We start from the raw sequence: 13,046 nt of genomic DNA, 5'->3' as shown, positions 1-13,046 counted from the left end.
AGCCTGAAGAGAATCCAGATCTTGAAGATCGACAAGTTGGTCGACATCTGGAGAACACGAAAAGAAAACAAGCCTTGATTGAAGAAGACTTGCAAGTTGTGACTGAAGACTCAGAAAATGATGGAAATCTGCCAGAAAAAGAAGCAGAAGAAGAATGTGATCAGATTGTGATTCAAGACCAGGAGAGTATTGAAAAGCAGAAAAGTAGCTCTGAAAGCAGGAACAGGAATTCTGAAACTGGGAAGTTGAAGGTAATTGAAGAAGAAAATGAATTGCCAAGTACCAGCTACAAAGATGACGTTCCTAACGGAGTGAAGCTGCCGAGTAAAGAAGTACCTGAGTCTGAAGTTGAAATTTCTGACACTGAAACTGATGAGAATGATGAAGATTCTCAAATAAGAAAATTCAGAAAAGGAGCTTGGAGAACAGAATGTAAAGTGACCAAGCAAAAGAAGAAATTACTAAGAAAAAGTGATAACTGGCAAGGAGAAAATGAAGGCCTAAAATTCAAATTGAGATACAGATCAAAGAAACAGATTGATGAGATATCAAGTCAAAAAGATTCTATAAAGGAAAGTGAGGCAGGAAAGAAAATAGAAGTGATACCTGTAATGGAGGTAAATAGTCACAGTCAGGAAAAGATTGAAAACAAAAGTGACAATGATTGAAGTACATGCCTGTTAAAATTTTTGGTTTCTATTTTTGGCATAAGGCTGAAGAAATCTTGTTAGATGACACAAGGTCGAAGAAATACTGTTAGCTGAAAAATTAATTTGTGACATTAGGTCGAAGAAAAACTGTTAAAAGGTTATGAAAAAAAAAAAAAAAAAAAAAAAAAAATTTTGAAAAAGGGGGGTGTTAGAAATTTTTAGAAAATTTAGGTAAAATTTTTAAAATTTTTGTTTTATTTTTCTTTGCAAGCTTAATGCAATTATAATTCTGCTTTGGTTAATTTAGGTTGTTGTTCTTTGAGAAATTAATAAGGAGAAGTTTAAGGTTAATATGATAAGCAAGATACTGACATTTTATTAGTTATAGTTTTTGCAACACTTTTGCTGAAGCTCAGTTGTATGATACACAAGAGAATGAAATAGAACTAGAGGGGTTTCTTAAAACTCAATATGAGAATTGTAGATAAACTGATGAGATAAGTCTTAAGAAATACTAACACAGGTGAAATTGAATCATGTTCATCTTAGATAAAATCTTTGCTAAATTTTTGGGTGCTGGTGTGGTGATTTGTTAATCACCAGATGAGGGAGTTGATGGAGCGGGATAGAAAACAAAAATTTGTTTAAACCCATGAAGTCACACTTCCATAAATAAATTAATAATGCTAACAACTTGTGCTGTGTGTATAATAATTCAACCTAGTTTAAAGTTGCATACACAAAAGACATGTGGGAAACTAACATGTGTGCTCATAAATGTGCATTATGTTGCATTCTTATGTATGTGGAAAATAATAAATTAATCTTGTCTATTGTCATGTCATAACTAATAGCAGCTGTTTTTGAAATAATGGCATGTGCTTATTTTGCTTCCCTTGTCTATGTGATGTCATTTCTACTATTCTAGGTGCACATAAGGCTTTATGGATTTATGAAGACTGGTAAATATAAAATGCTGCTTTATTTGTGCTTTACTGCTAGGTAATTTAGACTAATGGGTTAATTATTAGCAATGATGGGAGGCAACAGAACAAACTATATTTCTTTCATTAATTATTCTTTGTGTTTGTTTATATAATAGTTTTACAAGTGAAGCTTAGAGATGGCTGCAGGAAAATAGTACCCTTTTAAAAGTGACGCAGGGACGGTGGCGCAGAAAATTGACGCTTTCTGAAAGAGGCCTAATGATGAAAATGGCTCAAGTGAAAATAATTCCAAGAAGGATGGAAAAGGCCTCTGAGCTTTTATTTTGAAAGGTTTTGGATTGAACTGCTAAAAAGATGACTTTTTGGAGAAATTTGCTAACGGTTGCTAACGTGCCACGGGAGTTCAGAGCTGACTAAGCTCAAGGTTAAAAAAGGAAGCTGTCGCTACAAAATGTAGCAGTCTAAGGAGAACTGCCAAGACTTCTAAATGAACAATGGACTAGTGAATTTGCCCGGGCATGCAAGAAAGAGGTGTCACAGTTTACTGTGGTACGAGGTGGCTCAGCCAATGGAGAACTAGAATTCGTCTGCTGGAATGTGAAAAATAGTTAGCTCAGCTAAAATTAGGGTATAAGAATAGGTTCAGAGAACACATAGTTGGCTTACGCTCGAGAATTCTGGAGGACGATGTTATGCTGATGGACTTTACACGTGAGGACAGGAGTTTTTATTAATTACTTTATTACTAGGTGATGAGGGTAGAGACAGAGATATAGTTAGGATTTTGGGAAATGCTTAATTTTACTTATTCTTGCTAATGAATAATAATTCTTGATTTATGCTCTTTTTATTAATACTGAATAAATCTTTCTTTATGACATTTTCTAATGCTTGTTTAATAAAATACCAAAACCTAAGTTTTTCTAGATGTGTTAAAATAAACTTTCTAAAATGACAAGCTGGTCTTGATTATTGCAGATGGTTTAAACAACTATATTTAGATCTTATCGCCTCATGATTCAAGCGCTCTATTGTTGTTATGGGCCTAGTGTTGTAGTGTAAGTTTTGTGGTAGTAAATAGTGTCATTTGTGCAATATTTTGGTGAGAGCGCTGGATCAAGCTCAGGCCCTATTAGCCGTTTGCCGATTTATCAAACATGCATCACACTTACCGACTGATCATTCAGATCCTGAGGGTCATCCATGGGGGTTCAGGGGTTTTCTCAATATTCTTGCTGGAAGTGACGTCTTTACTTCAACAGCGATGAACTTTCCTGCCTTGGGCACAAAAAGAAACCATTAGCATTGGTTTCTAACACTATCAGGCTAAGAATTGTAGAATACATGTAATGATTGGAACATGGTGAAATAATAAAGTCCTGCGTCATTCTCACAACGAGCGACTATACTTGGATGAGAAATGGCGCCTGTTTTTGATTTTGCTGTCACCAAAGAAATATGTCCTTCACAAGAAACCAACACCCACTTACGGATTTGTGCAGCTATTTTAAATATTGGTAATGGCGGCGGCATGAAAATATATCTTATGGGTACAAAAAAAAAACACACACACTTACTAGACGGTTTTAAAATGCAACCAAACATGCACGCACGTTCAACAAGAACCGCGCCGGCCTTAATAATACAGATTGAAAAATGGCGTATAATTCAACGGCCAGACTCCTATTTCTTCCCCTGAAGGCGCACAACGTGTTCAGCAAATCGCATGGCATATACAAAGTGACTTAAAACAGGCAGTATCTTATGATGTGCTAAATGAAAGTGATTACCCAATTTTCTGGCCTCCCAGTACACTGCCTGAGGACTTGGGAAACGCACTTCCGGCACCCAAGTCTTGCAAGATGTTGTACATATTTGCGGTTAAGTTTGCTGTGCGAGATATCTGTGGCGCAGCAGAACACCAGCGTGGAAATTAAGGTAGAGGGGGCTACAATAAGTAACAAAATGTGAAACAGATGTGAGAATGAAGACTTTACATGGCCAAACCCAAAGCTTTGGCATTTCGTTCATTTACAAACAAGCAGACCTGGTTTCTTCCCATTTACTCTTTTTAGGACTACTGGAATTATTCGACAGGGGAGGGCTAATTTAAGAAGCAGGTTTGACTACATTATGCGGCATGAAAATACAATTCATGAGGCGTAATGCGACACAGTTTGTGATAATAATAATAGTGTATATGCGGAACTCTCCACCCAGCAGAAATTCCGCAGGCACACGTTTCACTTATGTGAGTACACGTGCATAATTAAGACTTGTTTTTTTGTAGGAGCATTTATAGGAGGAGTCTTTGAGAATCTAAGAAATATAACCAGGAGCTCCAAGTGAAGGGGTACATCTTAGGGGAACAATAATTCTGCAATAATTCTGCATGTCAATGTTTGCCTTCATTTTGTGAGTTGGACCCAAATGTGCAAATTAGCATTTCTGCAAAATTTACTTATGCATCATTTTCACCTTGTGAAAATTTGCACGAGTGAATGTTTCAACATAGGATACTCTAGAAATCTATGTACCACACAATTGTAGAAATCAACGTAAGAATCTTTGTAAATGCCTCAAAAATTGGAAAAGAACTCCCAGCTGTGGAATAAACAAACAGAAGGGCATTTCTAACTTTTTCCAGGCTGCCTTCATAAACCAGCCCCATACCTTTTAAGCAGAGAGGCGACATTTTAACATAATGTAGTGGCAACTATGGAGTAAGATACAGTTGGATACTTTAAGCCATTTTTGTAACTCACCAGAAGTATTAAATCAAAAAATGCCTTTGTCAAAACACTGTGCTCCAGGCTTGCACCACTTATCCTGCCACCTTACCATCAATAACCCATAGGAGGCACTGCTTTCTCAGTACAAGCAGCCAAGCACTGGAACTCACTACAAGCCACCATTAGAAGCACCCTGGAGTAAACACACTTTGAAGACAGTTGAAAAATTTCATATTTCCTAGATGTTTGCGCCACCCACATCATTTTAAAAAGTAAGCCCGGAAAACAGTTGTACCCTCAGGCGCAATCCTCCGTTTACAACCCACAAATTGCAAACAACTCAACCAGCAAACAGCTTGTGATATTCAGTAAAGCTAAGAAGGTATCACCTATGGTTCACAGTGGTATTATATACTTATGCACTTGCACATATAACGGTTATGGCCCCCAATAATACTAAAACCAAAATATGTACCAGTTAGCAGCAAATTATAACGTATACCTCCTAAAGTCACATAAGACATATCTACTATGACAGTTGTCCATCACCAGTTCAGTACAGCCAAAAAAGAGGCCTCACCAAATGAACAGGTATGGAATAACTGAAGAGATTTGTCAAACGTTCCTTGACAATTATGAGGACTTTAATATAGTCCACCACGGCAGGTCCCAAATAGCTATGTGGTCTGACTACTTTTTTACATCTCACAAAGACACTCAGAAATAGAATGGTTATAAAAACATCCATCCTACCAGATTCCTCCACTTCTCTCTCCCTCAAACCATACACGCTCAGGAACACAACTATACACATAATTTCAGATTGGACAATCCAGTGCAACCACCAGCTAAGCAGACTAAGAAATACCATAAAGGGACCTGCAGAGCTTCTCAAAGATGCTAGCATACTGAAAACTATAAAAATGCACACCCGTCTTTCACATGTCATCATCCAATGCGCACCAGAACACAATAACCACACTTCGGTGGTCATCGCGCATTACATGTAGACTTCTCACATAGGATCAAAATAAAGACAACATCCTTCCTACCACACACCCTGAACGGTGTACACGGTGTAGCATGCTACCCATTGAGGTAAGAGCTTCAGCTCACCACATAGAGTAGTAAGCACTGTATAAATGCTGCCTTACAACACAATAGCAAAACATTGCTATAAATAACTAGAAGTAAGGTTAGGTTTCATTTGGAAAAAAAACATCACTTGGATTCTGCCCAGGGGTTTCCCCATTGCCATGGCCAACCAAAACAGTAGTAGAACCAGTTAGTCATTCAGTCAATAAATCTTTATTCGGATTTTAAAAACATGTGGGAAGTGGCTAACATATTATGGACAGAACACTGTCGGGGTATGGATGCAGGAGGGAGAAGTTAGAGGTTTGGGGTCCTGAGGAGCTACTGTGAAGGGCTGTTATGTGTGTATTGGCTCTTGTGGGGAGAGATGTGGTGCAGCGGCCAGGGCAGCTGACTTCAGAGCACAGGGTTCACGGTTCAATCCCCGGCTCCAGCGGCAGCTCAGCTCAGCACCATGTGACTCTGGGCAATAGCTCACTTAATTTCCACGACAGCCCCCTGCGCCTTGAGACCCGTATGGGTGAGTAGTTTGCACTTTAAATCCGTATTTGTACATTTTTTATTAAAACTAATTAAGTGTTGTTCCAAAAATAACCATAAAAGAGTTAAAATACAATATTACAACAATAAATAAATAGCGATAGAAGTAGAAACATTTTGCCTCAGGCAATGCTCCTGAAGATGTCACTGGCAAATATCACCAGTGCAATTAAGTGCACCCAAGTCTCCAGGAAGCAGCAGCAGAAGAAGCAAGCAATAGCTTATTCATACCTTACCTGGTCTACAGAAAAACAAGTTAGATGCATCCAATATAAGAAAGTGCACCGATTCCACAGAGCTTGCACTAACTAGATGCATGGACAAGGACCGCTGCTGGGAGGGACAAAATGCTCAGGTAGACACCTCACTGGCACCTATAGAGGCTATGCAAAAAAGAGAAAGACTTTTTCTCCTGGTCTTAAGTAAATTTCACTACATGGCTCTGTGTAAGATGGACTCTTTTGGGGTACAAGTTCGGGAGGATTAGTAGTTTACATCAGACTATGTTTTTTAAACCAGGTTTATTGAGTTTTCTGTTTTTTCACTGCATATACAACAGTACATAAAGATATATCATGCAATTATATATACATGTATAAATACATAATTGGAGAAGCAATATGGCACAAGAATGTAAAACTAAAATAAACAATAGTTAGCCTGATCATACACGATGGAGCACATGAGCATAGCTGTTCCCATCGGACTAAGTGCACCATCTGAATACAGCAGGAAATCCTGAAGTTGTGGAATGGGAAGGTCAAATAAAAAGTCATTTTTGGACCCCAAATTCAGAACAAGCATTGGCAAATCCAATAGGTCGTGCCTATGTGAGATTTATTGTCTTTGCTAATGTTGCAAATGGCTGAAAGTAATGTAAAAAAGCTGTATGACACAGCCAGCATTGTCCGCGTTATAGCACTTTTAAAAAAATTTCAGTTACGCTGCACTGAAGTGAATGCTACTGTATAATAGAGTTATAAAAAAAATTGACATAGCCAATAGATCTAGCATAGGCGAGCCTTATTAGTTTTGCCAATGCTTGGTATGGAATGCCATGTGATAAATTATAAGTATAAATATAGTGTTTACAGCAGATGAAGTGCTGATGCTATAGAATGGGAAATGCCCTCGCCAAGGAGTTAGTGTGCTCAGATTCAAAAGCATTTTAGGACCAAACAAAAACTGTGAAAATGTACTATATAAATGCGCTGAATGTAAAATAGGTTGTAGGTAGACAGAAAAGTCCAATAGGTTATAACTTTTATTACAGTGATGCTTTAGGCTATGTGTTACTTTGTTATGTTATGTTAAAAATATTTGTTAAGCGCGCTTACACCAAGTGGTTTCATGGCGCTGAGAGCGGGAGGGCGACAATGGTATGATGACCGGAGCTTTACTCGTATGCCTGAGAGAACAGAAGGGTCTTAGGAAGTGTTATGAATTGGGCGTAAGAGGTTACTGACCACAGTCCGGTAGATAGAGAGTTACAGAATTGAGGGGTCAGGAAAGAAAATCTGAGGCCACCGTGGTTTTTACGTTTGAAAGTGGGGGTGGTAAGCAGGTTCAGATGGGAGGAGCGAAGTTCGCGAGAGGGGGCATAGCTTTGGATTCTCGATGAGATGAATGCAGGACTGTGCCCGGCGAAGGCTTTAAAGATGGTGCAGCCCAGTTTAAATGTACAGCGTTTGGCCACCGCGAGTCAGTGGAGGCTCTTCATCAAAGGGCAGACATGTTGGTGTCTGGGGTGATGGAAGATGAGCCTGGCTGCTTGGTTTTGTACCAGTTGCAAACAGTGAAGTTGGTATGCCGGAATGCCGACATAGAGCAAGTTGGCATAATCAATGCTGGAGATGACCAAGGCCAGGATGACGAAGGTCAGGGCCTCGGGGCCAGAAATCTACAGATCTTCTGAATTCTGCATAGGTGGAAGAAGCAGGTAGATACCACCGCGCTCTGAAGTTTCATAGACAGATCGTTGCTGATTATGACCCATAGGCTTTTTACGGATTCTACTGGGCGAGGGGGACTACCCAGGAGAGGAGGCCAGAAATTAGAATTCCAAGGGTTGGTGGTGCCACCCATGAGAATCAGCTCGGTTTTGTTGGGGTTAAGTTTACAATTGGTTAGCGTACATCCATTCGCTGATAGAGCTCCTGGTGGATTGAAAATTGGATGAGGAGGTATTTGAAGGGTCAATTTCGAACACCAGTTGGAGGTCATCAGCGTAGTTGAAGGTTCCCACTCTTCTTTTGCGTAAGGACCAGATCAGAGGAAGCATGTACAGATTAAACAGGAGGGGCAAGAGGGAAGAACCCTGGGGTACCCGCAAGCTTTCCTGGCTGAGAGGCGGCTGACAGATCTAGGAGTACCAGGGCCTGGGAAATGTTTTTATCCGCCCCCCTCCTAAGCTTGTCCATGACTGCTAGTAGGACAGACTCTGTAGAGTGTGCTGGTCTGAATCCTGCCTGCTGAGGGTCGAGGAACTGAGAATGCTCAATGAATGTGCTAAGACAGTTTGCTACATGGGCCTCTAAGATGTTACTAAGGTAGGGGAGTAAAGAGATTGGATGCGTTGTTCAGGACCATGGGGTCAGCGTTGGGTTTCTTTAGAATTGGGACAATTTCAGCATATTTAACCGCATGCGTGGGCGGTTATTTTTGCGCTGTGCGGCTTTTTTCTAAAAGCCGCGTTACATGACGAGCTGAGCTCGTCATGAGCATGGAAGGGGTTAAAGGTGTCCGTGACAATGACTTGTTCAAGAGAGTTGTTGAGGAAAGGGGCAGGTCTGGGCAGGTAAGGAAAGCATCCTGTAAGATGTGAGGAGGGCAGCAGTCGGTGGGGGAGCCTGATCTGACTTTTTTTAGTCAGACAAAAAACTCTTCCCTAGAGATCGGGGGGATTAGGTCCAACACAGAAGGATTTTTGCATGTGATAGGGGAGGCGGTTGAGGGTGAGGGGGTAGGGATGCTGCTTTTGATGGTGCCAATTTTCTCGATGAAATAAGAGTTGAGGGAGTCACATAGTGATTGTGAGGGGACAGGTTTTGCTATCACTCTGTCACGTTGTGCAAGCTTGTCGACTATAGAGAAGATATCCTTGGTCTTGGTGGCTGAGTTCATAATTTTAGAGGAGAAGTAGGTTGCCTTAGTTTGGAGGATGGAGTTTTTGTAGTCTTTTAGCAAGGTTGCATAAGTAGTTTTTTTTCTGGGGCATAATCGCGTCTGTGAGTTTTTTTTGTTTCAAATTGTCTGAGAACCAGCCTTGAGCATCAGGAGGGCGCTTGAGTTTGGTTCTTTTGAGGGGGGCGACGTTGTCACTGGCTGATTCAAGCCATTGCTTGATGCTCATTGCTTCATTGCAAGGGGAATCTTGATCAGTAGGTAATGTGGCCTTAAGTAGTGTACACAATTCACCGACATTGGCCCGATTCCAGTTTCTAGCCAGGTGATTGCTCGTCAGGGAGGGTTTAGTGAAGGGGGTACAGGTCATGGTGAATGTCATAAGGTAGTGGTCTGACCAGGTACTTGGGGAGAATTGAGGTTGTGATATTTCTAAGTTTGTGGTCCAATGGTTACAAAAGTACCAAAAAAGCACACCTGACTGCTTGTTTAGTAGTACAATAAAGCAATAATCAGTGTTCAGTGGGTTTCCTAGACCATTTGGCTCCTATGGTGCTGCACCTGCTGTACCATTCAAATCATGACCCTAGTGCTTCCAAGGCAATTGCCTTTGTGACTGCTTGATAAGAGGTAAACTATAGTAGTAATCAGTGGTCAGTGGGTTTCCTAGAGCTTATGGCCCATATGCCACTGTACCTGCTGCACCATTCAAATCATGACTCTAGTGCCAGAAAGGTAATTGCACTTGCGCCTGCTTGTGTACAAGTAAAATATCACTGTAATCAGTGCTCAGCGAGTATCCTAAACTTGTTGGCCCCTGTGCCATTGCACCTGCTACACCATTAAAGTCATGACCATAGTGCCTGCAAGGACAAATGAGGAAATCGTTAATATTTATGTTCCAAAAAAGATACAGTGGCAGATGGAATACATAATTATTGTGTAGCTAAACATAAAACACAAAAACTTTCTCAAAAAGTGCCTTTAAACTTATCCAACTCTGCAAAAGGAGTTGCCGCAGATGTCATAAGTAAAGCATATGCTTTACACATCAACGTGAAAACCAAATTGTGTTACAATGTGTCTGGCTCTTTCCTATGAAAATATCTTATCCTGTGCTCGACAGTGAATGGGCCATAGATAGTGTAAATTGCCTAAACTCACCATATGTTAGGCTGAGACTAAAATGCTGTTTTGTACTTTGTTCCTATAAAGGCAGTTTCACAAATTAAATAGACTCACCAACGAAAAGGAATTTGTAAAAAACGTGCAAAGGTTTTGTGTAGTTGAAGAACAAATTACTTTTTGAGATGTTTATGTCTAAACTAAAGTAATGTATCAACAAGCATTTGCAATGCAATCGGTCTCACCTGTGGGATCATATATGTATTTAGCTATCCAGCACATTAGCCTGGGTGCTGAAACATCTACTGTTCTTTAACATGGAAGGGAAAGTAAGCAACAAACTGTGTGACACACCAGGTATGGGAATACATTGAGAGAAATATTGCCTTTCAGCTGGGAATGGTATAGTCCGAAGCTCTGTTTTTAATATAAAATCAGGGCCTTCAGTGGCCATATCATTGAAAATACAAAATTTGAAAAAAATATTATTGTCTACGGGTGCTCGTGGAAGACAATTTCTATGAACTGGAATCTAGAGAATGCTAAAGTGATTCTAGTATTTTACTGACCTCTGCTGGTCGTTTTCTATCAGGAACGTTAAATAGAGGCAGTTGCAAGAACATTTTAAAAAAGAAAGTCCCTAAGCAGAAAGCAATTCTGGTAATTCACTGACCTCTACTGGTCGTTTTCTAACAAGACAGTTAAATAGAGGCAGTTGAACAGAAACAAAAGTCCCTAAGCGGTAGCCGACAAGTCCTAGGGTTGATCTCCAGAGCCCACAAAGTACATACACATATAAGTATATACTAAAGTATATACAGGAGGTCTCAAATGCTCAACCGAAAAAGGGAACAAGTAGGCTTCATGGAGAGAGTACGCTGCATTCCTCCTTCCTATTAACACTCTCACTTTGAAGTCAGCTGAAAGCAAAATACACACCAGGCTCACACAGAAACACAGCTTGACATATGACCTTGGTCTTTGAATGCCAAGCGTATGTGAAGAAATAAGGAGATTTAAAGGCCTTTTTACGACAGAAAAAGAGTTCCTGGAAAAATACTGTAAACACAGCTTTCGCATGGGGTGGTACAATCTCAAGCTGCACAGCCTAAGGCAAATAAAGCTAGCAAGTGGGAAGGCAGAAAACATGAGTTACAAACCACAAAGCCAATTGTAAGCCACGGGTATAATGCATTCCCAGGTCAAATTTCTTGAAGTCCCTAAGATGTCTTTCGCATAGCCAGATAGCTCTGCTGTTAACTAGGTGGCGACCTAAAAAGTGGAGTAGTGAGCCTTCTACTAATTACGCTGAAGAATATTTTCCAACACACCCATAATGCATGATCTCTAGACAGCATCCTAAAAATGAAAGCAGAAGATTTTTACTGGCATAAAATGGCATCCACTAGCTCAGCATGAAAATAGAAATAGCATACAAAAGTGCATTTCAGGAGAAGAGTACTTGCAGGAGGATGCCAACCAGGAAGGTTACAAGGATTTTCAGTGCTCCATTAAAACACATTTCTGCCAGCAGGAGCTCTCTCCTAGTGGAATATTGGAATTTTCAAATTTTGTTTTTCTTTCAGTAATTTGGTCCAACAAAGTAGCATCCTTATTTAACAATATGGAAGCACCAGCTCTGAGACTAAAAGTCCCATATCTCAATTTCTCTGGATTGCTAGTATTCATAAATATATACAACCCCAGAAATCTTTCAGGTCAATGATTTCAAAGAGAAACACGTTTCAACAGTCTCAATCAGCATCACGGTGTTGTACAATCCTAACCATTTTACACCCTTTCTAGAAAACTATTCATGTTAAATATGGCTTGGTAAGACACAGTGAAGAGGCTTTCACTATTAAGAGTATAGGCCCATTTCACAAAGCTTTGGTCATTGGCAGTTGTTCCATACTCCTGTGAGGGATGTTGATACATTTTAATTGCCAAGGTAGAGTCTCAAATCAGCTTCAGCCTACTCTGCACCAGAGATTACAGGTATAATAAATACTCAAAAATGTCGCTCAGCCAACCAGGTGAAAGCCTTAATTTAGCAGAACTGTGTTATTGGACAGCGGTGCAAGGAGAAGGCGCAACTATGGATAGGTTATCATGTTTGGGCCATGGTCCTGAGTTCCTTGCGGCGTCCGACAACAGACACAAACCAAAAATAACAGGAAGCAAACACCAGCACGTAACTTACAATAAGCACATAGCCACCTGTTATTATCATGGTTTATGGCAGCAATGCAAGAATTGGAGCTTCTAACAATGCAATATATGGGTGGACAAGGAATCCTTGGTGGATAAACAGTAACTAACCTACACTACAAAAACATATGATGCTGTTAGGTGCCACTGGGTCGAGGAGTTCGAAAGAAAGAACCCAGAAGCAAGTTGAGATTTGAAAATGGTAAGAGTAGTTTGCCCAGACTATACTAGTCATGGCTGCAGTTCTGTCCTGCCATTTCCTACTGGGAGGCACAACAATTCTTCATATAGTGCAGAGGGCTTCTGGGATTGGATTAACAGGGCCCTAGATATAGTTGCCTCATTCCAAAACTGCATTACTAAAAGGGCGAAGCCTTGCGCCCCATGGTTCTCGGACAAACTTATGGCCATGAGGCGCGAATGCCGCAGACAAGAACACAAATGGCGCTCCAGCCCCTGCCCCTAGGAGAAAGCCAAGCAGTGTGTTCTGTTATGGAACTACAAAGATGCTATTTTTCAGGTGAAGTCCGGTTTTCTTAATGGAAAGCTTTTGTCAGCGGACAATTCCTCCAGTATGCTCTTTAAGGTTATTAAGGAAATCTTGGAACCACCCCAGCAACAAC

The 13,046-nt window shown here is 40.4% G+C and overlaps 1 protein-coding gene across 10 annotated transcripts in view; it reads right to left on the bottom strand.

Annotated features, from left to right (window-relative positions):
• LOC144763243 (protein phosphatase EYA4) overlaps nt 1-13,046 on the bottom strand; it is a 645,968-nt gene that overhangs the window by 491,552 nt on the left and 141,370 nt on the right. For all 10 annotated transcript variants that reach the window (XM_078648664.1, XM_078648660.1, XM_078648668.1 and 7 more), the window contains one exon: nt 2,770-2,875. In XM_078648664.1, coding sequence (XP_078504790.1) covers nt 2,770-2,802 — 33 coding nt within the window. In that variant the 5' untranslated portion in view covers nt 2,803-2,875. The remainder of the gene's footprint in view (nt 1-2,769; nt 2,876-13,046) is intronic.

Source organism: Lissotriton helveticus, chromosome 6 (genome assembly GCF_964261635.1).
Source record: "Lissotriton helveticus chromosome 6, aLisHel1.1, whole genome shotgun sequence".
In the NCBI taxonomy this organism is placed as follows: Eukaryota; Metazoa; Chordata; class Amphibia; order Caudata; family Salamandridae; genus Lissotriton; species Lissotriton helveticus.
The sequence above is the reverse complement of the archived record's forward strand: the minus strand, read 5'-3'. Positions and strand labels throughout refer to the sequence as shown.